Here is a 27,268-nt window from a genome sequence, read left to right as displayed (position 1 = left end):
ACAACAACAGTTGTTTCAGGAGATTTTTTTATGCCAACAATTGGTTATTTCAGGGAATCATGATGTTAATAATCTGCCATGCATACCTGGTCTTGCTTGTAAAAATCCCACGAAATTTAGGTCAACAATCCTTAATTATATGTACTATGAAGGGTTTGTACTTGGACGAGCTAAAAGGGTTGGTACTTTCATATATAAAAGGGTTGGTACTTACCTAAGGTTTTGGATCGAAAACCTTTGACAAGAAATCTGCAGACCTGGTTCATTGAATTGAAATAATACTTGAAACCTTCTGTTATACATAAATTGGTCTTTAAAAAGCACTGATTTTCATCATGGGTTGTTCCAGTGTTGTTCAAGATCTCCAAGGCAATCTTCATAGCTGCATTTACTCCTCGAAATAACCAGAGCTTCCTTAGCTCTTCCCATCCAAAGGTGTGATGCAGACTTTTATTTCTTTTAAACCTAATACTTGTATTTACTAAAAAGGATTGATGCAATTATTATGCAGATCACTTGGTTCTGGTCAACTGAATTGTCTTCCAATATGATTTTTTTTTATGTGTGCATACTTTCCTCGACTCGTGGGAAATGGAGTCGTAGTACAAGATATGAAAGCAGATTCAGAGCTGCTTCACTGGTTTTTGACCATGTTAAGTCTTATCTCTACAACGAGAGCCCTGTAGAGGTATTTACGCCTTGAATTTCTCTCAAACTTATTTTTGCTTAGCTGCAAGGTCAGAGACTCAGAAGGTTAGTTATTATGTTAAAATTGTCGCTCCCTTGCACTCAACTTCATCCCTTTCAAATTCATGTTGTGTGGGTAGGGTACAGTTTGCAGACGACACTGAGAGTGGGATCTTTGTGTGAGACCTCATTGATATATATATTTCATAGCAAGCTTACACGTTTGCTTGCAAGAGATCGCAACAAACCTCTTCATTATATAATTTTAGCATATTTCAAATGCCAATTTGGAGATTACGCGAGCCATATCTCATCGACCATTTAAAATCGATTTCGATTTTATTCTCTTTCTACTATACGCTCTCATAGCGTTTCTATTTGATGACTATTTGATAACCTGTATTTCACCAAACACCCATAGCTCACTTTGCTAATATTTTTTTCTTTTTTTGCCTTTGTTGGAAGTGCTTCCAGAAAAACACCCGCAGGGGCTACACTGCATAACACAGACTTCCTTTGGTTTATATTCCAGGTCTGATGACTATCTATTCCACCAATTTCTCACGGGGCTTCCACCTGGCCGCATCCCTTTTTCACATTCCATTCTCGTTGTGCTCTGCCCCGCTCAAATGGAATGCCAGTAGACAGTTAAACACTTTGTCAATAGTAGATAGTTAAACACTCCGTCAATCTCACAAATGAATTAAGGCTTTGTTCAGTTAGGAATTTCTTATACCAGGTCAAATGAGACTTGGTAGTCCTATTGTAGACGTGATCATAGGACAGGGCTCCCAATCAAATTCCAGAGAAGAGGGACAATTTCTTTGAAACTAAGTAATTATTTCATTTTTGTGAAGGTTTTTTCATTAGTGCCAGCATGTTGCTACCTTAATATTTTTCATATCCCTGCTCATTCTAACTCTCTGAAGTTTTATGAGAATGAATGGTGTTGTTGAGCACATTTTCATAGAATTCCAAATTGATTTCAAACCCAACTATTTTCAGATTTTGTGCTCCTCGTGGCTGGATCTTTCACTTTTACAACATGTTGTCTCAGAGACAAGCGCTGGAGAAGATTGATGGACTTGCTTCAGAAACCATTACACTTCTATGGAGCATGAGGGAGCATCACAATGTGCACTCATAATTTATGCCATATTTTGTTGAACTCCCAAAATCATTTCACACAGTTACTACTATGAATCACTGTAAAATGTTGTCAAAATCTAATTTTCCATATTTTAGTTTAGTAGGGAGGGGTCGAATTTAGAAAGTCTTAGCTTTGAATCTTTGCTTTTTGTTTGATAGGACTGAGTTTTGGCATTGATGCACTGACTTCTTTGGAAGGTACACTTTTGGTGGAATAAATTATACAGTAAAAAGAGGTTATCCCAGAGTATTCTAGTTATGTAAATGCCATTAGTCTTGATTCTGCTTGCAGCTGACTTCTACAGGTCCAAACGCTGTAAAAGCATCTCTATTTTGTCCTCATCTATTATCCTACTTCCATCCTTTCTGTTGCGAATGACAATAAGTGTCTTCTTTGTTGTAAGAAACATAGCTTGCGTTGAAAATTGGTACAATGAAAAGTTTATACATGCATAAGCATCGCTTATGTCTGAGCAGTAGTTCTATGTCTTTATGTCTAAGCAGTAGTTCTATGTCTTTGCAATTGGTGTTGCAGATTTTGGGAGCTTCAATGGGTTCCTCAGATTATATAGCGAATCCAAATGGTGCTGAAGGTAGCTTGGAAGGTCTACCTAATAGAATCATGCACAACCCAATGGTGTTGAACGTAGCATGGAAGGTCCACCCAATAGAATCAAGCACAACAACTTCATGTTCAATTGTCTTAACTTCTAATTCAACCCATGCAGTCCTCAACCACCCACTCCCTATTCAATTGCCTTAACTTCGAAATCAACCCATGCAATCCTCAACCACCCGCTCCGTGCTCCTCCCGCTTAAGGCAGAGACTAGCTGTAGTGTGACCCTGCTTGTTATCGATATAATGACTTGAGACTTTAACACGAACATCTTTGAAAACGATTTAGCCTTTTATAATTGCTTTTTTTTCTGAAACTTAATAACGATGACTAGCAATCATGATGACCTAGAATCATTTTTTTTTGTCAAATTTCAAGAATTTAATCTTGATGGTCCAGAATTCATAGAACATGACCGTTGTATCAAGATAAAATCGAGAGGAAAAAGATGGCATGGCACAATCTACATATATATTACGCTCCAGTTCAAAAACGTTTATTATGCTTCCTCTACTTTTCTCTGATCTCCTCTGTGTGGTGTGTTATGATTGAATATGTGGAGCACTTCCTTTGTTTTTGTTTTTGTCTATGTATGTTTGTGCTATCTTTTTGTTGTTGTTTTTATATGTAGTTTGTTTATGAAATTAAACACATAGGGTGAGCCAACGCATAACAAAGAGGACAACATTTCTGAAACAGAGGTATTTCGGTGAAACAAATTAGCCAACACAATCTCCATTAAAAAAATGGATGAGGTGAGGGAGATCCGCGCTTTAGTTTTTTCATATTAATATGAACAACAATTAGAATCTCTAATATTTCTGGTTTTGGTTTCATTAATTCATTTGTTATTTCTAGATGTTTCTTGGTTCTTTATTTGTTTGACTTTGATTTCATGATTCCAGCTTCAAGGGCAGAGCACTCGTTGCAAAGCGCTGAGTGAATAATACTACAAATCCAGATTTGCAAGGTACTATGGTGTTTGCCGATTTGATTTATCTGTGAACAACAATTGATTCTTGTATGAACATCAATTCACTAATTATTTTCAAAATTGTCACGGTGCTCTGTTTGTTCATTTCTTTCTTTCAGCATCTTTGCGAAATATTCAGTGTGGAGAGCTTCGTGTGCAAAGGATCGGGGGAACACCGTTGCTGCTCTGAAGCAATATCTTTCTCAGGTACCTTCTAAAGATTTTTATTTATTTTATTATATTTATATATATATATATATATATATATATATATTTCAGTAAAAAAAAGAAGCTGTATATATTATGTATATATCTGGTACAGATTAAGTAGGTTATAGGGAAATATAAGCTATGTTTTCTTCCATCATATAACAGATGTAAACATGACAGCATATACGGAGATACATATACAATGACAGAAAGAGTAAAACGCCCACCGTCCGTGTTATGAAACTAACAGTATACCTGAGCATGTTACAGTGATTGATAGACAGGGTCATGTTACACCTTTTAGAGACTTGATTGCACTGCAGTTATCCACTTGCCTATTAGATTTAGATTCTTTTTTGAACTTCAATAAAGCATCAACTCTTTTAAATTTCTGGTTAAATGAGTTCATTAGATTTGGAATTTTTGTTGAACTTAGAAAAACCAGCAGCTTTTTTAATGTTTTAGTTAAGTGAATTTAGAGGAATAAGAATAAATATGAGGTATAATGATGTGAATTCTTCCTGAAATCAATTAATAAATCAGGTTTAAGTTTATTGTGTGATTCCTTTCTAAATCATTAGACTCCAAACACAAGCTCTTTGGACCAAGAAGTTAAAAAATAATTGAGTTCGATGTTTTGAAATTCAAGAAACCCCGGTATCAGTGAACTTAGTAAACGGTCTTTGACCATCCAAATCCCGCAATGAAAACTCAAGCCTAGATATAACTTGCATGGTTTTGTTATTATATTCACTTATACAACCCCATACTATACTATGGGATTGATAAGCTGTTTGATATTTTTATTCTACAATAATTGCCTTGATAGAAAATATAAAGAATGCAATTGGGTGGTGAGTGTCCACCCTCACCAAATAAAACCAAAAGTAAAATTCATGAGAGATTTAAATATAAACACACATATTTTGCATGACGCATTTCCATTACAGAAGTATTTTATATTTTACCGAATGAATGTAATAAAATAAGTGTATGAGATAATCTAGACCTTGGACTGTCTTACATAAATAAATGCTAGTTATAAGGTAATAAAAACATATTTAGGAGTGAAGTAGAGTTTTGACCGTATTATTGCATTAAGTTTGTTAGTATTTTAAAAATAATGTCAATGGTTTATCATTTTATTAATTGGGTGGTTTTATTAGTCCTTGTTTCACAAGGGACTATGACATTCATTTTATAGTCAAAATACGTCGACTCAATATTATTTGGCCGTGTTTTGGCAAGGTTAACCAAAGTTTTGGGAAAATGCTTAATATTCTTATTTTTGCATGAATTCAAAAATATTTTTTTGATTTTCAGAAAATCTCATTTTTACTTTCCAATTGGTTGAGGGAGCTCTGATGGGACATAATTCACCTATTGGAAGGCGTTTTATTTTCGGTATTTGTTAGTGCCTTATAATTCATTTTAAAATTAAAATAAAACTAATTTTGTGAGTGGCCATTCCGTTGGTGAGTGTTCTAACATTGACACTGTTATGTTAGTGCTCTGCTTAATGATGTCAAAATTGATGCGATTGAAGGTCCTTTGCATAGGCCCAACTAGTGGGGGGGAGGTGAATAAATCTCCAATTAATATTATTTGTTTCATTATTCGAAGCTTTTACTGTGTGTACAAACTATGTGTAGAGAATGGAGGTCCTTTGCATAGGTGGGGGTGCTCTGACACTGACACTGTTATGTTAGTGCTATGCTCAATGATGCCATAATTGATGCGGTTGTAAGTCCTTTGCATAGGCAGGGGGGTTGAACAAATTGTAAATTAATATTATTATGTTTCATGGTGTGGAGCTTTCACTGTGCGGGAGAATGGAGTATGTGGTAGGGAATGGGGTCCTTTGCATAGGTCGAGGTGTGGAAGATGAAGTGATTTCAGATCTTAGATGTCAATTCGTGACTTAGATGCCTTATCACCTTTGACGCATTATATGTAGGCCTGTTGGTTGTGAAAGCAATTTGTTAATGTTCATCTTGCAATGATTTGACAAAGTTGCGTGGCAATATCAAACTAATATCAAAATTTGTTATCGAACACTGAGTGCATTAGTGATTTCACATTTTTCAATTGAACTCATATTATGAAATATTAAATAAACTATGTTTTCAATCCGTGTGAGGAAGAAGTGTTGTGTGGTAAAATAAATATGTGAACCATACTACGAGTGAGTCAATTGAGTAGCAATTTGTGTCATGAAAAGTTTGGTCTATGTGTGTAAAACTAAACAATATATGAAATTCCCGTGTGTTTCCTTGTGCGAAGTTTTTGTTGTGCATAGGACGAAGTATGTGCTGGAGAATGGGATACAGAGATGACATTATTCTGTAGAGATGAAATTAATTTTAAACTCCTCTATATTTAAAACTTTTATAGATCTAGCTATGTGGAACAACAGTTGCATAGAGTTGTGAATATGCGTGGAATAAAGGATGTGCGGAGGACAGGGTATGTGCAAAAGAACTGGGGTCAGAATATAGAGCTGAGATCTGTGGAGGACAGGTTATGTGAGGGAGAATGAGTGTGCAAAGATGAGCTTATTCTGCAAAGACATAATTTTTTAAATTATTTTCCATTTAAAACTTTTATAGATTTAGTTGTGCGGAAGAGTAGTTGCATAGAGTTGTGAATATGTGTGGAATGAAGAATGTGCAAAAGAATATTTTAATTGTAATGTGTTTTAACTCTTTTGGAGTTAGTACATGTGAAATTTGACCCGCTTTATTTATTATTATGGTTATATCTGTTTAATTAGGCATGCTTCAATTTTTTTGTTAGTAGATTATGCGGAGTGTGGAGGTCCACACAATTAAAGCTTGAAATATTTCTTTGCAGCCAGGCACAACACCAGTGATTATTTCAATATTAATAGAATGTGTAGAGTGTGGATGTCCACATAATAGTTTCCTCTACAATGTCACACATATGCATTTGTGTTAATTTTAAAAATATATGTTAATATTAAGCCCTGAGGGTTAGTTCAATTGGTCAAGGTCTCGTTGCTAAAGCACCTTGCCAAATATCCTTGATGCCCTTAGGGTTAGGCCCAGATTAGCTTGGTCAGGGGGTGTGGTCCCTTCACATGGACCTACCATAATTTTCCATGAAAAAAATAATATATATATATATATATATATACACACTTTGAAAATCATGCTTCTAGATTTGATATTTTAATTCTTGTGTGGCTTTCTCATTTCGTATAAGCATTGGTAAATTAACTGAAAACGTGCTCAGGTGTGTACTTGGTGAATTGAATTTGAGAGGACTGGTATTTACTTGCAACAATATTTTCTATTAATCAAAGGATAGACATCGGGACGATAAAAATCTAGATGGTAGCTTTATCTTTGTAATGTGTTTCAAACACAAAATAGTAGCAGGTGGTGATTTCTAGGTAAACAATTCTGCAAGCATTTGAAATAGTTGGTATAGTGAGGAAAAAATGATATTTACAGTGTTAGAAATAACTCATTTTGTCTCGATTACGTTAAACAAATAGCGGAATGTGTAACGTTTTCTCTTTGTAGTATATTTCATTCGCAATGTTGTAGTCTTGCATATAAATTTCCCGTCAACAAGTTTCTTTCACATACGCTTTCTTTCTTCCCTGCCTCGCCAAGGACTATAGAATTCACCTCATGGTCAAATTGCATTGACTCTGCATTATTTGACAATGTTTTTGAAAATTTAACCAAATTTTCGGGGAAATTCTTAATATTTATAATTTTGCATTAATTCAAAAATTATTTTCTATTTTTCAACAAATGTTATTTCTAATTTCTGATTGGTTGAGGAAGCTCTAATGGGACATAATTTCCCTGGTGGAGGGAGTTTTATTTTTGTTATTTGTAATTCTTGACAATTCATTTTAAAATTAAAATAAAACTAATTTGTGAGTGGCCATTCCGCTAGTGAGTGCTCTCACATTGACACTATTATGTTAGTGCTATGCTCAATGATGCCAGAATTGATGCGGTTGTAGGTCCTTTGCATATGCTTGGTGGGGGTGTCCTAAACAAATCTCCAATTAATCTTATTATCTTTCTATGTGCAGAGATTTTAGTGTGCGGATGACGAAGTATGTGCGGAAGAACGAGGGTCCTTTGCATAGGCGAGAGTGTTCTGCCACTGCCACTGTTATGTTAGTGCTTTGCACAATGATGTTAGAATTGATGCGGTTGCAGGTCATTTGCATAGGCCCCGAGGGGGATAAACAAATTTCCAATTACTATTATTATGTTTCCTTGTGTGAAGCTTTTACTGTGCGGAGGACACAGTATGTGTGGGAGAATGGGGATCCTTTGCATAGGGGGGGGTGCTCTGACACTGATACTTTTGTGTTATTGCTCTGCTTAATGATGCCAAAATTGATGTGGTTGCAAGTCCTTTTCATTGGTGGGGAGGGATGAACAAATTTTGAATTAATATTATTATGTTTCCTTGTGCAGAGCTTTTACTGTGTGAAGGAATGTGCGAGAAAATAAATTATGTGTGGGGGAACGAGGTCCTTTGCATAAGCGAGTGTGCTCTGCCACTGACACAGTGGTTTAATGCAAATTTTTTACTATGCAGAGGATGGAGTGATTTCATATCTTAGATTTCAATTTGTGACTTAGATGCCTTATTGCCTTTGACGCATTATTTGTAGGTCTGCTAGTTGTGAAAGCAATTTGTTAATGTTCATCTTGCAATGATTGGACAAAGCTACATGGAAATATTCAAACTAAAATCAAACTTTGTTACTGAACACTGAGTGCATTAGTGATTTCACATTTGTCAATTGAACTCGTATTATGCAATATTAAATAAACCGTGTTTTCAATGCATGTGAGGAATAAGTCTTGTGTGGTAAAACGAATATGCGAACCCTACTACAAGTGAGTCAATTGAGTAGCAATTTGTGTCTTGAAAATTTTGGTCTCTTTGTGCAAAACTAAACTATGTATGAAATGTCCCAATGTTTCCTTGTGCATAGGATGGAATACATGCTGAAGAACGGGCTTGCAGAGATGACTTTATTTTGCAAAGACAAAATCAATTCTAAATTATTTTCTATTTAAAACTTTATAGATCTAGTTGTGTGGAACAACAGTTGCATAGAGCTATGAATATGTGTGGAATGAAGGATGTGTGAGGATGGGGTATGTGCGGGAGAACAGGGGTCAAAATACGGAGTTGAGATGTGTGGAGGACGATGTATGTGTGGGAGAATAAGGGTGCAGAGATGAGTTTATTCCAAAAAGACAGAATTAATTTTAAATTGTTTTATATTTAAAACTTTTACAGATCTAGTTGTGTAGAAGAGCAGTTGCATAGAGCTGTGAATATGTATGGAATGAAGGATGTGTGAAAGCATATTTTAATTATAATGTGTTTTAACTCTTTTGGAGTTAGTACATGTGCAATTTGACTTGCCTCATTTATTATTACGGTTATCTCTGTGTAATTAAGCACACTTCATTTTTTTTATTAGTAGATTGTAAAGATTGTGGAGATTCGCACAATGAAATCTTGAAATATTTCTTCATAGTCTAGAACAAGACCAATGTTTATTCTATTATTAATAGATTGTGCGGAGTGTAGAGGTTTTCACAATGGATTTCCTCTACAATGCCGCACATATGCATTTGTGTTAATTTTGAAAATATACGTTAATATTAATATTTTAATGCTTTGAATATCATGATCTTAGATTTGATATTTTAATGCTTGTGTGGCTTTATCGTTCTGTCTACATGTCGGTATATTGACTGAAGATGTGTTCATGTACATAGTTGGTGAATTGAATGTTGAGAGGACTGGTATTTACCAACAATGATGTTTTCTATTAATCAGAGGACAGACATTGGGACGATAAAAATCTGGATGGCAACTTTATCTCTGTAATGTGTTTTAGACACAAAATAGTAGCAAGTGGTGATTTATAGGGAAACGAGTCTGCAAGCATTTGAAATAGCTAGTATAGTGAGGAAAAATTATTATTTACGGTGATACAAATAACTCATTTAGTCTCGATTACATTAGTCGAATGTGTAACGTTTTCTCTTTGTAGTATATTTCATTTGCAATTTTGCGGTTTTGCGCATAATTTTCCCATTGGAAAATTTCTTTCGCACACACGTTCTTGCTTCTTACATTTGTGAATTAAATACTAATAACAGGACAAACATTGGGACGATAAAAATATTTGGATGCTATCTTTATCTCCGATACAAAGATTTTGTGACATACGTCAGACGTGAAAATGCAACATGTGGTGATTTATAGGGAAATGAGTCGATAAGTATTCGAAATCGTTAGTAGAGAAAGGAAAGAAGCTTTTTGCTCTTATCGATAAGATTCTTTTCTAATTGACTAAGTATTTCAAATAGCAGATTTTGTAACGTATGTTCCTTGTAAATTGCATTTAAAAGCTTGGAGTATTATGTAAATTCTTGTTGCCTTACATAAATTGTTATCTCTGAAGTTGAGGTTTCATAAAATCACATCCTCAACTTCAATATTGTCTCAACGATGTCTCTATTAATTCGTGGTTGGTAGTAGTAGTGTAGAAATATAGAAGCTCTACAATACTCCCATTTTTTAAACTGATTCAACTTTGTCGGTTTTCTATTCACATCCATTATTGACAGTTTCTTAGTTGATTATCATCATCACAAGTAGTTCGAACTTATTTTATATGGTAAATTCTTGTTTCTTATGACACGTATAACCGTGATATTAAAGTAGTGGCAAAGTGTGGAGTAAATGCACATGATTGTGGTTAGCTTTGGTATGTTCAATTACTAATTATTGAGCGTGTTGTGTGTAACAGTTTTGACACGACTAATAGTAACAATTGTGGGAGAATGCATGTGTGGAGAAAGGAACATAATAAAAATTCATTGCAATGTTTCATATGTGCATATGCATTCAATATTATTGAATTTTATAGCAAGAGGATGTTATTGGAGGTTAACATTCGAAGATTGGAAAGATTAGGTTTTTTAATAAATCTATAAACATAATATTGATAGGAGTTTTTCCTTATGTAGAGCTTATAATGAAATTACTTATGTGGGGTTTGGATACATTGTAAATGATGGCTAATTAATTAGTGTAATGTATGCAGAGGTACAAAGTGTTAGTTTTTGTTCCTTGACTTGTGTAGTTTTCTCGAAGTCGTCGATTTTTTATTTCGAATGAATTATAATGTTAATTGAAATTTTCCCTCACTATAGCAGTGATTTCAAATGCTTGCGGATTTGTTTCCTTAACAATCACTACTTGCTACTATTTATGTCTAAAACATGTTATGAAATATTTGTATCAATGATAAAGTTGTCTTTAGATTAACAGGAAAAATTGTTCTGGGAAATATCAATCCTTATGGCATTCAATTTACTGAGTACACACATGCACACGTCTTTATTCAATTTACTTATGTGCACAATGTATCAATGTTTCTCTTCTTTATTGTGCACATTCATTCTTTGGTAGAACATTACTTGTTTCCATACATTAAAAAGACACTTAATCTTATATTGCATAATAATAATAAGTATTTAACCCACAAAATATTCGTTATTTCTAGTTTACAAGTCGCTCTTTCTAGTTATGCCTATTAAGTTATGAATTAGAATTCATATTTCTAGTAATTAAATTAATTTTGCATCTACGGAATAAAGTACCTTGTTCACCCCATCCTCCACATATCTTTAATTTTGCACAAATTCACAACTTTATGCAACTTTTTTTTCGAGCAGCTAAATCTTTACATGATTGATGTAGGCATTTGATTCATAGATGTATGCAATTACTCTTCCACACAGCTAAATCTGTAAAAGTTTTAAATGGAAGAGTTTAAAATTAAACCTGTTTGTGTGAAATAAGGTCCCCACTTCATCAAAATTGTGTGTCAAGTTGTGCAGGAGATAGGCATGTGGAAGGAATGTGCCGGGAATAAATGCGACTTCGTCCAACTGGCTCGAATGTATCTTGTCAGTTAGATTTGCACTATAATGTTCAAAACAATGTGTCAAGTCACTCATAAATCAAATTCGATTCGGTTTTACATATAGTGGTGACCAGTGCTCAAGTCAATTCATCATAAAAGGTAGCTAAATACGTGTTCCCATAATATTTATTTGCGAATGTCCATCCACAATTTACTATTTGTATCTAGTATTGATCGGCATAAGCTAATTGCCTTGATCACATCCATAATCTAATGAAACTTCAAATTTGTCCAAAAAATAATGGAAATTCTAGCACGTTCCTGATAAAATCTGATATAAATTTTTGTAACTCTAGGTTATAGCGGTCAACTTTCAAGATTTTGGGCATCACTAGGGTTTTTGATGATTTTAAATCCATTTCCACTATCAAAAACATAATTCAAACACTCATACTACCATATTTTTCTTGAAAAAAAATGTTTGATTCTAGCAATTTTTGGCCTTATGGGAAAATTTGTCGCCTCAGTAGACAACGACAATTATTTTATATTTTGGCCTTATGGGAAAATTTGTCGCCTCAATACAGAACACCAATTATTTTATATTATAAATTTATGATTCTTATGACATGTATATCAATGATATTAAAGAAAGAGCAAAGTGCAGAGTAAATGGACAAGATAAATTTGGAATTTCAGAATTTGTTTCTATTACTTTTCATAAATGTTGGCTTTGGTATCTTTAATTTTTATTTATTCATGGTGTGGTGTGTAACAATTTTCACATGAGTAATAGTAACAACCAGTGATTGTGAAGAGAACAGAGAAAATTAAAGCTAAACAAGATTTGAAAATGTTATTCATTGATAAAGTATTTTTTATTGCAAAGTGAAACGGGCAGCAAACAAAGGAAAGAGGCTATTTGTAGTGATATGGTTAACTCATTGATATTGATGATAACTTTGAATGGTCGACAACATATGAGCGATATGTGAATTTGTCAACAGAAGAGAAAACATGCAATAAGATTTGGAGTACCATATTAGTGAAAGGTTGGTGTGTTCCAGAGGTCTTTCACTTTAGAGAAATTGTTTATCTCTTGAAAATAATTTTGATTCAAGATCGAAAAAATTAAGTTAAGAGCGACGAAATTTCCTCTAAATCCAAATTCATTCAGATGGTTACTCAAGTTATCGAAACTAAACAAGCGATTAGAATTGTCTGATGCAAATAGCTTCCTATAGCCAGAAGCAGGTGATATTGATGTTATGCAAGAATTTGTTTCTTCAACTTATGAGGTTCCTTCCGATCTTTCTCTGCTAGATATTCCTTTGTTTAGGAAACCATTTAGGGATTTTTGTTAGCTCTTTGCCCACATAATGGGCCAAGAAAGTACAACAAATGTTCAAAAATTCATTTTCTATGTGCTTTATGAGATATACAAAAATAATTTCATTTTTTATTGGGCTAATGTCATTTCCAATTAATTAGTTGTTCAGTTAGACAGTTTTCTAAGAATAAAAGGTTATTTATGATGGTGTATTTGGTAACAACCCTCATGTCAAGGCATGTGTTTGATGGTTTACCCTGTAATCCTAAATTCAATTTTGGTGAGGAACCAATGCAATTATGGTATCCTATATTGTGGAAGCACAAATCTTCTTTAAATTTTTGTTTAATTCAATATGTGTTTGTAAGGCAAGTCTATTGCATGGTAACTAGATAAGAGCCTCCTCGAATATCTTCAAAGGCTAAGGTTTTTCTACTTGGAAAAGGGGAACATGAGGAAAGAGAAAGTAATACGGTTATTCAAACTTATGGTTTTGAAGATAGGAAATTGCTCTTACTAAAATTTGTTCTAGATAGGTATTTTGTTGTTGAATTATGTAAGCAATATCGTCGTTAGGCTACTTACATTTGATCAAAAAAAGAAAAAAAAAAAAATTATTTATTTTCCATTTACTATTGGAAAAGTCATTGTGAAGAATACAACTCATGTTAATGTTCTTGCAAAGTATTTAAATGCTTTTAACTTCGGTAAATTTGAATCTATTGAAGGCTTTGATAGAGGAAAAAATTTCAAGGAACACTTAGAGTCTATTAGGTATGGGAACTTGTTTACAATAACTAGAGAGAAAAGCGAGGAAAGTCATAGTGTATCAACAAAACATCAAAAAATTATAGTAGGTGTTGAAGAGATCATCGGCACAGGAGGAAGATAGAAGAAAAGAGACACAAATCCTACGGGACTCTGCACACAATATGTTGGTATCACTTCATCTACAATCCAAAAAAGGAAAAAAATTATTGCGAGCGAAAAATTGGTTGGTGATGGGCTATTAGCTGGCAGGGATTATGAAAAGCCTCTTCATAGAGTAACTCTAGAAAGAGCAAATATGGTTAAATAAACTAGATCCAAGAGTCTACCTGAAATAGGGAGCATCGAAGAGGCCATGAACATGGAAGTTGATAGTGATATACTATCTAATTGGGTTAGTACTTGTTTACAAGAAAATCATAAAATGATGTAGCAAATTGCCGAGAGGATCATTATTTTTAATGATCATCTTGTCATATTGCAAGATCCAAAGTATGAAAGGGGTAGCAAAACATTGAAGATTGAAAGGGTACACATTTGCAATAAAAAGGTTGTTGATCGAGTAGAAATGGATGTTGATTTGCCGGGGGTTGCTACGCCAAGGTTGGTGAAATCGCATCAAGCTACAGGGGACGCATTTGCATATTATGTTAGTCGACTATAAGAAAAAAATATGAAGCTGGAGGCAAAAATAAAAGAGCTAGAAGATACTTTGATCCCAGGTCCTTTTTGAAGACTCCACTAGTAATACGTGGACCACCATTGGAAATTTCTAGTCCTGATGGTTCTCATAGATTTGATAAACTCGACAATCTTCTTAATGTAGTGAAATCATATATTATTAGAAATATATTCTAAAGATTGTGAATTATTGAATCTACATGGCAAGCAACATTCGAACTGCGGGATTTAAAGCAGAGAACTAAGTCTTCTGTCGAGTTGGTCAAAAGTGAGCTCGAGGGAGACAGGGAATTCATAGACAATGACCTACTAAATTTGAGTCAGAATCTTGATTTATTATTTGAACTACAAAAAGATAAACAAGGGTTGTTGGATGTTGATCGAATGAAGCAGATCAAGGCTACATGGTCTGAAAAACCATAACATTAAAGCAGAAATAACGTCCGACGTTATTTCTGAGTGTGGAGACATAGAAAATAGAAGAGTTGATGTGTATCTCCAGGCGGTAGCGATTGTTCTAGAGTTATATGGTCTGTGAATTACATATGAGTCTAGATTAATTCTAAAAGACAAGCTGATGGTTGAATTGGAGAAGTAGAAACAATCATAAGCAACAAATTTCAATGATATAAATGATTTTACGGCAGAGGAAATTAGGAAATGGGTAATTACTTTTGTTAGTGTTAAGGAAGATTGCTTTGCCTTGGCTTCATAATTGCGAGGAGAAACTAGAGAAATTGAAGAAGAGATATTCAATGAACATGTTAAACAGGTCATTTTTGTCGCTCCGATGAAAGAATTCATTGAAGCTAAAGTGAAGGAATTTGTTGCAGAAATCGTGATTCTGAGAAATAGTTGACAACTAAACAATGTTCAACTATGCTTTTGCATATTGTAAATGTTTTAATACATTGGAACATTTGTTTTTCTGTTCATAGTATTTAACTAATGAAGTTTTCTAGGTACATTATGATGGAATAGTCTAATTCTTGAATGTAGTTTATTATTTTTTGTTGCAGATGACTTGTAGAGATTACGGTCAACAGGAGCCCAATCCCAATCCCCATTGGGCCAAATGCATTTACTTTTTGACTTAAGTATTAGCATTTTGATAAATTCTTTAGGAAACAAAGGTTATTTTTGGACCATGAGCCTGTGATCATTCCTTGTATGAATTCTTGTTACTGTCTTTTCTATTTCTCAACACGTTTACCAATTATGTAAACAATTATGAGATAACATTTCACATTGGATGTTGAATAGATCTGAATTCTCGGACTTGTGCGAAAAACACTAATTGAACATGTGTTTTCCATAATTTTCTTTGAGCTTTTATATATTAGCTAATGTTCTCTAGTTCATGATAATTAAAATGGATTTTTGTTTACTCTATCCTAATGTTGAAATTGTTTGCCAATTATATCAAGAATTCTTAGCCAATATTTTGCATGTGAACTTGTATTACTCTGGATTTTGTAGTGTTTTTCAAGAAAGAACATAAGTTCATGAGACTATGCTTTTGAGCTTTTATATTCTATATAATGGTGTGAAATTGATGGCAATGACAATGAACGTTTAGCAGGAGTTTTGGTTCAGATACATCTATTCCATTTGTAATGTTTATTTTAATGATATATATAGTGATTAACATTTGAATATGAATACAATTGTTGTTACTGTAGCTATGCATGTTACTATTCAAGGCTTGTGAAGCGCAAAGATTGATTACTTTGTTCCAGTTCTATTTATAATGGAAATGAACATTTGGAAAAACTTTTGGTTGTCACATATCTATTGCATTTATAATGTTTATTTTAATGACAACTATGGTGATTAATATTTGAATTTGAATACAATTGTAGTTCTTGTAACTATGTTGATTATTGTTGAAGGCATCTCAAACAGAAAGATTGATTATTTTGTCCTAGGTGTCTTTATTTATGGATGCATGTACAAAATCAAGAGTTGGAGGGATCAGTGTTTCATTGTACGAAGCATCCTTGTGCGAAGTTTTCATTGTGTCGGGCTTAGAATGAAAGTTTTCATTGTGCAAAGTAAGCTTCTTGCCCAGAGTGAAAGCTTCGCACAATGGAACATTAACTATGACTAAATCATATTTGTTTAATAATAAATTTTATCACTTTGTTAAAAAACAAGAGGGACTTATGACACAATAAATTATTTTGCTCAACTTGAAAGCAAGATCTCATATTAATAATAATAATACATTAAACTATGGGTTCTATTTTTCAAAGCATTGTGCAAAAACTCCATATTTCATTTTGCAATAGTCAATGATAAATCAATCTTTGTAAATAATTTAGTTATAGACATGTACAATTTATTTTCTTAAATAAAATAAGAATTTAAATAACTCGTGCTAGATGTAGAAACTTGTTTCATTATGCAGAGCTTTTCTTGTGTGAAGCTCACATTAAAGCTTATTGTGTGCACAAAGCAACTTTTACACAATGAAAGCTTTTATTAAACAACTATAAACCTAAAAATCATAAACATATATTAAATTAATTTATCTTTATGATGAAATAAAAAAATAATAATAATAAATTTTAACAATTGCAAAAAACAATTAATAATGTTATTATGAATGCAAATTCAGTTATTTTTTAATACACACAGGGAAGCTTTGACCTAGTAAACTGAGAACTATAATTGTATGCATCTTTTTCATTATACGGAGGAAACTTATCTATGTTTCAATTAGATACTAAGTTTGTGCTTGAAGTTTTAATCATTTCATGTATACGTAATAATTTGTTTCCTATCACGGTTATCGAATAGTTGAATGTGTAACGTTTGTTCTTTCCAAAATATTTCTGAATACTATATGCATTTGTGACAAGCGTCTTTTTGATGCATGTGAACAATTAGTGTTGTGTGGGAGAATGAGTGTGCAAAGCACGAAATGGAAACTTTAATTCGTAGTGTAACAAAAATTTCATTAACAATGTTGTGGTTTTGCATATAAATTTCCCATCAGCAAATGTCTTTCCCATACCCATTCTTGCTTCTTACATTTGTGAATTAAATATTAATTATTGAATATTCAATTAATTTTTTTTAGTGAACATGAGAAACATTATTGTTATTGAACCGATATTAATGCAATTTCATAATTGCAATGAATGCAGAAGGGGCACACCACAAATGGAAAAAGCATGAAATTACAAACTAGCATTATGTGCAACCAAAAAAAAAAACTTTTATTGTGCATAGTATGATTTCCTCATTTCCGTATTCGGCATAATGACATTAACAGTTCGGTATTATATCAGCGAATGAACAAATCAACACGTAAACAAGAACGGTAAATTATACCACCTGTAAACTAACATCGATACAATAGTACGTGCGAGCCGAACTATGAAGTCGTTTCATAATACAAATTATTGACAACAGTAGGCTAGCTGGCAGTATTAAGAAATATTCACATTTAATTTGGTTTGTACATGGAGTAAATGCTTTCTGAATTTCAAGATTTGTTTTTAATTATTTCCACTACTTCTCGGAAACGTCAATTTTGTTGTTTTTGAATTGCTATTTATTCAAAATGTTTTGTAGAGAAAATTTCACATGCATAATAGTAATTGATAGTGCAAACAGAAAAAGGAAAAAATTGAAAATTAGTGTTATAATTTTGACATCCATTTCGGCTTTGTCTACCAAGAGCACACTTTCATCCAAAGAATGAATTTCTTGCCACAAGGCAACAAATTTTTTTCCAAAAAGTTTAACTGTCAGAGTTTTAAAAAATAATTTTCCCTCTCTTTTTTTATGCAAGAAATGGATTCAGTACCATCAAAAATCACCGCAATATTGAGAATCTTAATCTTTCCAACTGTAATCTGGTGTTCCAAAAAATTGTATTGGATTTTCTAAAAATGATATCGGAATTTCTATTGTTTTTTGGGTGAAATTCTGGCTTGTTTAGACTATGAAAATTATTTTCCATTATTTCCCATAAACATCGACTTTTCTATTTTGAATTGTTATGTATTTACAATGTCCTGTGAAAAAAAATCACATGTAGAATAGTAATATGTAGTGATTGTTTAGTGTAGCGATAAATGTGTACTTAAAGGGCAATGAAAACGTTGTTAATTGACAAAATATTTCAAAGTACAAAGCAAAAATGGCTACTAGAAGAAGGAAATAAGCTATTTGGACTGATATGATTAACTCACTCGTGCTTATCGATCAAATATTTCAGTGGTATTGTGTATCAGCGATATGTGAATCTATCCATGGAAGAGAAGAAAGACAATAAGATTTGGTCTAGCAGATTAGCGAATGTTGCATGCATCCAAGAAGTATTTGATTTTCTAGAAATCTTTTTTTTTGTGCACAAAATTTTGATTTATAGATGAGAACAATTATGTTAGCAGCCAAAAAGACTCATATTTCTTTGACTCCAGAGGCATTTAGGCGCATCTTCAAGCTACCGGATACAGATATATGCTTAGAATTGTCAAAACAATTTTTTTTAGAATCATAGGTAGGTGGCTCAAACATTATTAAAGAGTTCATTTTGCCAACTTATGAGGTTCCTTCTATTCTTTCCTTTCTAGATATTAGTTTGTTTAGACAGCCGTTTAGATATTTTTGTTGGCTTTGTGCCCGTGTAATGGGCTAAGAAACTACAACCAATGTCTCAAGATCCATTCTCTATGTGCTCTATTTTTTTTTAGACAAATTTCGGATGCTATATTATGGACTGAAAAAGGAGTCAGTTCTCCGTACATACAAAAGTTTCTGGTTATCACGGATCAAAGGAATTACAAAAAATCTCCCTTCCTTGATCCTTGTACTAGTACTTCTGCCTCTAAAACTTTCTAAACTACTGTAAATTCTAACAAACTGCAGAGACCAAAATTTACATCTACACATCATAATTAGTCTATTTCAATGTGACTGATCTACCTGGCCGTGGACTCTTCTGGATTTGGGTCAGGATCGACTTGTTTTGCACTGGAGGAGCTGGGGGCGGCCTTGTTCTTCTTATCCATCTGGAGGACTGATATTGATTCTTCTGCATGACTACAACAATTTGCCAGATTTATGAACTGTTCATAGAGAGAAGAAACTCTATGCAGAAAGAGATTGATTTCTGCCCTATATTTCTCATTCAATATTCTGTACTGATCCTCCATTCTTGTTTCCAGACTCTTGACCTGGTCTTCCATAATGCGCTGCTGCACTCTCAGCTCCTCAAATTCCGCTTGGAGATCTGCGGAATGAAGACAATCCTCTGTTCGGTTCATCTTTGTCTCCGGCAACGCCCTGTTTGGTATACTGGCCACTAAAATTCGAGACTCTGAGACACTAACGTAGCTGAGCGAGGCTGCTACTGTGGTTCTAGCAGTGAAGAATTGCGCACTTTGCCAAATGCTGTGCCAATATTCACCCAAACCACTATGCTTGATGCGATATTGAGCGTTGTTCGCTATTGCATTTATAGAATCAGAGTGCTTGCTTCGGAGGCGGGAAGCTATCAACCTGACTGTTTTGGGATTATTGCTGACCCGCTGTGTGTTCAGGTGCATATCTTGCTTGGTATGGAGGTTCGATCTGAAAGGACGATCCTCGCTTGAAAGCCTGTGCCATTTCACATTTCTAGACAGGTTCCTGCTTGCATATCCGGGCAAAATCCTCTCCACATGCCTGATGTTGTCGCCGGCGCGGATTACCTGAGCGATCCCATTGTTTCTGTCAGCTGGGAATCGCGTGCTGTTGACTTGTTTTGAGACGGTCATGGGAGTGGTTGGAACGACACGCTGTCGTTACAGCACAGACTACTGACGGTTCTAACACATGCCCTGTTGGCATACTTATCCGCTTCTTTGTTCAGGCTACGAAGTATGTGATAATAACTTACATCTTCCATTGTTTCATGTAGGAGTTGATTTCGTCGATTTATCTACTGGAGGAGTATGTTTGGAGTGCTCTGCCGGTGCACCATAAGTCTGATGATTATGGATGAATCCCCAAACACCGCTGCCTTCTTTATCCCGAGCTTGATTAATTGGGTGAGCCCCTGATACAGGGCTAGTCCTTCGGCTCTATTATTGGAGTTCTCCCCTAGCCCCCATTCATAGTGAAGGATACAGTCCCCATTTGCATTGCAAATAAGACCTCCTGCACCTACTATACCAGGGTTCGACTTTGATGCACCATCGAAGAATAAGCAGAATTTATTGCAATTGCTCATCCACTGAGAGAGTTCCTCTTCTTTCAATCGCAGTTTCCATACACTGTTAACTTCCTTCACCTTGGTCCCTTTCCTGCTGGTTTCCTGAGCACTGCAGATATTCTCCAGTACGAAGCTGAGGAAATTTCTCTCCTCTGCACTGTAATTTGTTGCATTAACTTTTCCATTGGTGTGATTTGTTATTGATTCTAAAGCCAACATTTTGGCCTTATGGCAAATTTTCCTGATGCTGAATCCTTTTTCTTGGAAGACCTTGCCATTTTGCGCCAGCCAGAGGCGCCATAAAAGAGTGAGAGGTATGGTGTTCCATACCCTTTGGGCCAGTTGGCTTCTTTTCTCCTTCCAACGGCAGTTCTTCCTCCATTTGTAGACTGTTTCTGCAATTGTGTTCTGGGGTTCCCATGGTGATTCTCCTATTGAGGCCATTTCCTTCTAGCAAGCACCAGCAACCGGGCAATCAATGAATAAGTGCTGCATTGTTTCCTCTGATCTACAGCAATTTGGACACCTGGATGGGCCCATTATGCCTCTCTTTCTTAAATTCTCCGCTATTAATGTTTTCCCTTTCAGGAGAAGCCAAAAGAAGAACTTGACCTTGGGGGGAGCCTCCGCTCTCCATATTATTTTCCAGTGGTTCCAGGATTCTTGTTGATAGGTGCTGTCACAAAGATATTGATGTCTCGCTTTAACCGTGTATTGTGTTCTAGATGGATCCCATCTATACCCATCCAGTGCATCTTCTTGAATCGGAGCTTTGCTGTACAGGAGCGTTTTTAGGACAGTGAGACTATTATTCAAAACATTGGGAGGGTCCGGAAAGCTCCAGCTATCCAGGCATGAGTATGGGCATCCCATTTTGATATTTGGGACATGTGGTGGAGACCTTTATCATTGAGCTAGTTTATGATTGGATTTGCCTCTACTTTTGCTCCAATGGGCTGTTGTCCCAGGATTTTGTCTAAGGAGAAATTGATATTGTTTCCCCCACCTGGTACTTTAGATATGTTTTGATTCATGAATGGTATTGCCTTCTTGCAAAAATGCCAGATCTTTGTACACTCTTTGTTGGGTATATTAGACTCCAAAAGCTGCTGCCTTGTACAATTTAGGTATTTGGCCTCCAAAACCTTCTTCCACCACGCTGTCGGCCCGGTGATCAGTCTCCATACAATTTTTGCTCCTAGGGCCAAATTGAGAAGCTTTGGGGACCTGATGCCCAATCCTCCTTTCTCCTGAGATTGGATGATGTTCTTCCAGCTGACTAGATTAAATTTGCTTTTATCCGTTTTCCCTCCTTGCCAAAGGAAGTGCCTGAGTAATTTTTCCATTTTTTGATGGAAAACAACTGGAGCATAATATAAAGAGAAACGATATATAGGGAGAGAAGCAATACCTAATTTTAGAAGAATTAACCTTCCTGCTGGGTTTAGCCACATTGTGCCCCATTGTTGCACTTTCCTCTTTATTTTATCCAGTATCTCATTCCATATGTCGGCTTTTAGAGGGCCCAAACTCACTGGCATCCCTAAATAGGAGAAGTGATTCCAGGTTAGATTGCAAGTAACTCCAAATACACTTGCTATGTTGTGGATGGTATGATTTGTAGAATTCCATCCGTATATGCAACTTTTTATCTGATTGACTTTTCCTCCTAAGCAATCCATGAATTTGTCCAAGAGCTTTTTAAATCTCTTTGCTATTGTTATTGATGCTCCTCCTATCAGCAGAGTGTCGTCCGCAAACTGAGAGTGGTTGATGTTCTTTGCTCCATGTTCAATCTTGATTCCAGTGATTAATCCTACTCTCCTGTTATAGTCCAAGGCTTGACTGAATGATTCAGCCATAAGGATGAACAAATAGGGAGACAGCGGGCAGCCTTGTCTGAGGCCACAGGATGATTGGAAGGCCGCACATGGTCTCCCATTTATTAAGGGGGAGATCCACGGTCCAGTTATACAAGCTGCAATCATAGATATGAAGGAAGAATCGAAACCAATTTTATGAAGAACAGCATACAGATAGGAGTGCCTTACCCTATCAAAAGCATTTGCAAGATCCAGCTTTAGAACAAAACCTTTTTCTTTCCTGGTTAGGCTTGAGTGGATGGCCTCTTGAACAAGAAGAATAGAATCTGTGATGTGCCTATTGGGGAGAAAGCCCCCTTGATTCTCAGAGATCAAGGAGGGAAGGAGAGGTTTTAGTCTGGCTGCCAAGATTTTCGAAATTATTTTGTAGGCTGAGTTGCATAATGAGATTGGCCGGAATCTCGAGAAAGATGAAGGGCGGTTTTCTTTTGGTATTAAGGCAAGGTAGGTGGAATTGGTGTAACCCCCCATCTTACCTTCTCTCAACACCCGTCGAATCATCTTGATGAGATCTTTTTTGATTATTGACCAGTGTTCCCTGTAGAAGCTAATAGGGAAACCATCTGGTCCTGGGGCCTTATCCGGATGTAAACTCCAAATAGCTGCCTTTATTTCCTCTTCTTCCACTTCTTTTGTAAGCTTGTTGTTCATATCTTGAGTGACCCCTTTCTGTAAGTACTGGAGCATGTCTGAGTAGTCTTCTGAACCTTTTTCTTCAGTTAGGAGTTGACAAAAATGCCTGGTGGCTGCTTCCTTTATTGAGTCCTGAGTACTATATCTGTTCCCCTCATTGTCCATTATTGTGCTCACTGTGTTTCTAAGTTTTCGCACAGTGGCTTGCTTATGAAAATAAGCTGTGTTTTTATCCCCTTCCTGCAACCAAAGTTGCCTTGATTTCAGTCTCCACTTTGTTTCTTCCTCCCTAAGGATTTGGCTCAGCTGTGTATAGAGTCTACCCTCCTGTTCCTTATTTTGCTGAGATAGCCCCTGCCTTTCTATGCTCTGTTGTGTCTCCTCTAACTCTTGTTTGATTTTTTGTTTGTTTAGCTCGGGCTCTTGATAACTGTTCTTTGCCCAGCTCTTTAAGGCCTGCCGGAGTCGTTTAAGTTTTGTCTCCCAGATATAACTCGGGGATCCCTCTACATGCTGGAGCCACGTTGCCTGCACCACTTCTTTTGCAGCTGGTATCCGGTTCCATATTGAGCTATATTTGAATGGTATGGGCCCTAGCGGGCAATGGCTTTGAAGAGTTAAAGTTATCGGATAATGATCAGAGGCCGAACCATTGAGGATATTTGAATAGCCTGTTGAAAAAGAGGAGAGGAATGCTATACTAACAAGGAATCTGTCCAGCCGTTCCATGATGTTGCTAGCTCTAAGTCTTCGGTTACTCCAAGTATACTTGCGATTTTTGGGTCTGACATCCACCAGATCATGGTCCTGAATTATAACCTCTAACCGGTTTCTGGAAGGGTCAGGAGTAAAGTTACCTCCTCTTTTTTCATTGGCATGCAGCACTAGATTGAAGTCTCATGCTACAATGAGATTGGTGTTCTGGTCCTGATCTATGTCTGCTTTCAAGGTGTCCCAGCATATCTCCTTTTCTCTATACTGATTTGGAGCATACACATTATACACTGTCACTGATTGGCCTCCGGTTCTGCTGTCCAGAGCAGTTCGGATCCAATTTTGATGAACATTTGAAGAGCTGCACAACCATTTGTTGCTATCCCATAGTGTTGCTATACCGCCTGAGGCTCCTCTTGCCTCACTTATGATTCCACAAAAGTGTTTTTGCTGACTAATGACTCTGTTCATTTCACCTTGCTCTTGCTTTGTTTCTTGTATAAGTATGATTTCAGGTTTCTCACTGTGAATCAGATCCTTGAGGGCCACTAACTTGGAGGGGTGCCCCAATCCCCTGCTATTCCAAGATAGTATTTTCATCATGAGATACTTGATGTGTGGAGAGGTGCTCGCCTCTCATGTCCTTTGCTATTGTTCTCTTTTTCCATATGCCCAAGTATAAAAGACTCTATTGGTGTTTGAGTGCCAAGTGCTATATCTTTTTGTGCACTTTCATCCCTTTGTTGCTTAGCTGATTTTCTTCCGGGTCCTGTCTTTTTTAGGACATCACTGGGCGCTCCATGATCCTTTGAAGAGCTCCTGGTAATTCTCGAAACAGGAGGTTCAAGAGGGGGCTGCATGGAGAGAGGAGTCAATTGCTGGGGAGGGGGCTGCATGGAAGAAGGAGTCGATTGCTGAGGCGGGGGCTCAAGGGAGGGGATGTCAGGTCCCGATTCAGCCTCCGAAAGGATTGAAAAAGGATTAGAAGAGGGAGGAAGTGGAGGATCGGGTATCGGCGGGGGAGATGAAGGAGGGTGTTGCTTGGAGGATCCAGGGGCATCAGAATCCACAGGAGGTTTGGAGGAAGGAGAAGTTTTTTTCTTTTTTACTGGTTCCCATTGGCCTTCTTGCTCATCATTGTCAACATTCACAATTTTTGTGCATCTATTTGCAAAGTGTCCGTATTCGTGACATACCTTGCATTTAAATGGTATCTGCTCGTAGTCCAGTTGCTGAATGTGGCTCCAGTCATCCACTTTAAGCTTGATCGCCTTCGGCAGTCCTCGACCTAGGTCGACTTCGACACATATCTGTGCACATGCCTGCATGTTGTCTTTGGGTTCGCTGCGATCTATATATTTTCCCACCGCATTCCTTATAGCTTTGACTGATTCGTCCCCCCAGCAGTGAAGAGGAAGATGGGGCAGCCTTACCCAAACTGGGACAGCATTCGGAATGTCAAGTTCTGGGTCGAAATCCGGAGTCCATTTGTTGAGGTAGAGGCCCCTGGAGTCCATAAAATATGGTCAGTTCCTGAATATTAGGTCTTTATCCTCCTTGGTCTCAAAATGAAATGTAAAATATCCTCTGCCACAAAATCTGATAGCTATTTTGCCTTGAATCTTGTCCGACCAGTTCCTTTCGACCCATCTTTGAACTGTTCTGGGCGACGGCCAAAGCCCTGTAAACTGTCCGATTAATCCTTTCTCTGCTAGCGAGAGGGCTGCCATGCGTGGAGTTGCAGGCGGCAGTTGAACTTCCTGTAATACATCAAGCTTCTTCACAAACTTTGTCGCTGCTGGTCGAGGTCGCTGCGGGGGGAGAGATTTAACCAGATTAGAGAATGCTCTTTGCAGATCCGGACCCCCACAGAGAGGATCCGGAGGATCCATCTTGAAATGCAGTCGCAGGCTTTAGGGATGCGTTCTCAGTCGCGCGCTCTCAGTCGCTCAAGCCTCTTTTTAATCATCTAGCATTTTCTATGTGCTCTATTATTCATATAAAAAAATTGTATATTCGACTAGGTTGATCTTATTTCAAATGAATTGTATTTTCAATTAGTGAATTTGTTCAAAAGAAATATATTCTTCATGATAGTGTATCTAATAACAATCATTTTCTTGAGTCATGTCTTTGATGACTTGTTGCATAACCCGAACTTCAATTTTAACAAAAAATTGATGTAGTTCTCGTATCCCATATTGTGGAGGCAGGAAGCTACTTCAAATTTTCGTATAATCCAAGATATTTTTGTAAAGCAAGTTAATTGCATGATAGCTAGAGAAGAGCCTGATCGAATATCTCAGGCTTAGCACAAGTTTTCCTGTGGAGAAAAGGAATACATGAAAAAAGAGGAAAATGTTGGAATATATTATATTCTTTTGAAGGTAATAATATCTTTGTATTATGTCGGAAGTTGTACACAATCGTATGTAAAAGAGTACTACATTATATCCCATATTTATTATGGCATAATATATTCTTGTATCCATTTATTATATAAAGAGGTGTTATTTTGGAGAATTATATTATACCACATTTAATATGTGAGAGTAATTCCTCCACATCTCTGGATATATAATAGGGTCAAGAGAACCTCTTAAGGTATATACCATTTTGTGATACCATCACATCTTATCATGTGCTCACAACATACCGCTATTTGTATCGAGTTATTTGTAGTTGCTCTCTTTATAAGATTGTAGGAGATTTCTTGAGATAATAAAAGACAACCTTCCTGTGGATGTAGCCCAATTGGGTGAACCATGTACATATGTTGTATTATTTTTCCTTGTTCTCTTTCTACTCTTATTTATATGTTGATATATTGTTGGTTTCTTAGGTAGATATCTATTTTAGTAGATCTAATATTCTATCATGGTATCAAAGCCATGGCTACTATGATCTAGCATCTTCTTTGAATTCTTTATTTTTTTTTAATTTTTTTTAACTGTAACGGGTATAATTTATTATTTGAAGTATGGTTGGGCCTAAGCCTAATCAACCGTCTTTACACAGCTTTTCCTTGCATCTAAATGCTTCTTGTTTAATTTTGCGCTTGAATTAAGGAATACAATATGGGATAGAGCTTTTATCATTGATGTTGAGAGCTCTCGGTGCTAAGAGACATCCTTTGTTTGCCATTTCATCTGCCTCACTATTCAAACTTCTGAGAATATGATATATTTTGGAGGAAGTGAAATCTTGCAGAATTATCTTTAACCTTTTCAGAGACTTGTTGAGAATGGCATTGTTGAATTGGTCGTCCGAGGTCATCTTCTTAATGAGGATTTCAGAATCTCCGAATGCTTGGCATTCTTTGATGCCTTTATCACGGACAATTTGGCAAGCTTTTGTGAGAGCAAGGAGCTCTGCCTGATTGTTTGTGCGAATACCAAGCCCCCAGCAAAAGCAAACTTTTCTGGGGTTGTCTAAGAAGTAGATGACTCCTCAAG

The 27,268-nt window shown here is 36.0% G+C and overlaps 1 protein-coding gene and 1 long non-coding RNA gene across 3 annotated transcripts; one reads left to right on the top strand and one right to left on the bottom strand.

Moving 5' to 3' along the window:
* Nucleotides 1–2,989: 2,989 nt before the first annotated feature.
* Nucleotides 2,990–10,806, top strand: LOC149141770 (uncharacterized). 2 transcript variants are annotated; one of them, XR_016264456.1, is made up of 3 exons: nucleotides 2,990–3,423; nucleotides 3,566–3,633; nucleotides 10,472–10,806. It is a non-coding gene; the product is annotated as an uncharacterized LOC149141770 (long non-coding RNA). The 2 variants fall into 2 exon arrangements; XR_016264457.1 differs by having other exon boundaries at nucleotides 3,546–3,633.
* A 10,415-nt stretch (nucleotides 10,807–21,221) lies between these two features.
* Nucleotides 21,222–23,828, bottom strand: LOC149141769 (uncharacterized). Its single transcript, XM_089451331.1, has 2 exons — nucleotides 22,943–23,828; nucleotides 21,222–21,358 (listed from the first exon to the last, which is right to left on the bottom strand). The coding sequence occupies exons 1-2, from the start codon at nucleotides 23,826–23,828 to the stop codon at nucleotides 21,222–21,224; spliced, it is 1,023 nt and encodes a 340-aa protein (XP_089307457.1).
* Nucleotides 23,829–27,268: the final 3,440 nt, after the last annotated feature.

The sequence above is a fragment of the Pinus tabuliformis genome, chromosome X (assembly GCF_031772625.1).
Source record: "Pinus tabuliformis cultivar Carrire ecotype Pingquan chromosome X, CPIR1, whole genome shotgun sequence".
NCBI lineage: Eukaryota > Viridiplantae > Streptophyta > Pinopsida > Pinales > Pinaceae > Pinus > Pinus tabuliformis.
This window is presented reverse-complemented; position numbering and strand designations above follow the sequence as displayed.

What these genes read in the sequence shown, in the direction of transcription:
- LOC149141769 (XM_089451331.1), bottom strand. Translation starts at nt 23,828, where the DNA reads ATGGAACGGCTGGACAGATTCCTTGTTAGTATAGCATTCCTCTCCTCT. An exon ending in TCGACGGGTGTTGAGAGAAG is followed by an intron (nt 21,359 to 22,942) that starts GTAAGATGGGGG and finishes GCTCCTGTACAG; the next exon opens with CAAAGCTCCGATTCAAGAAG.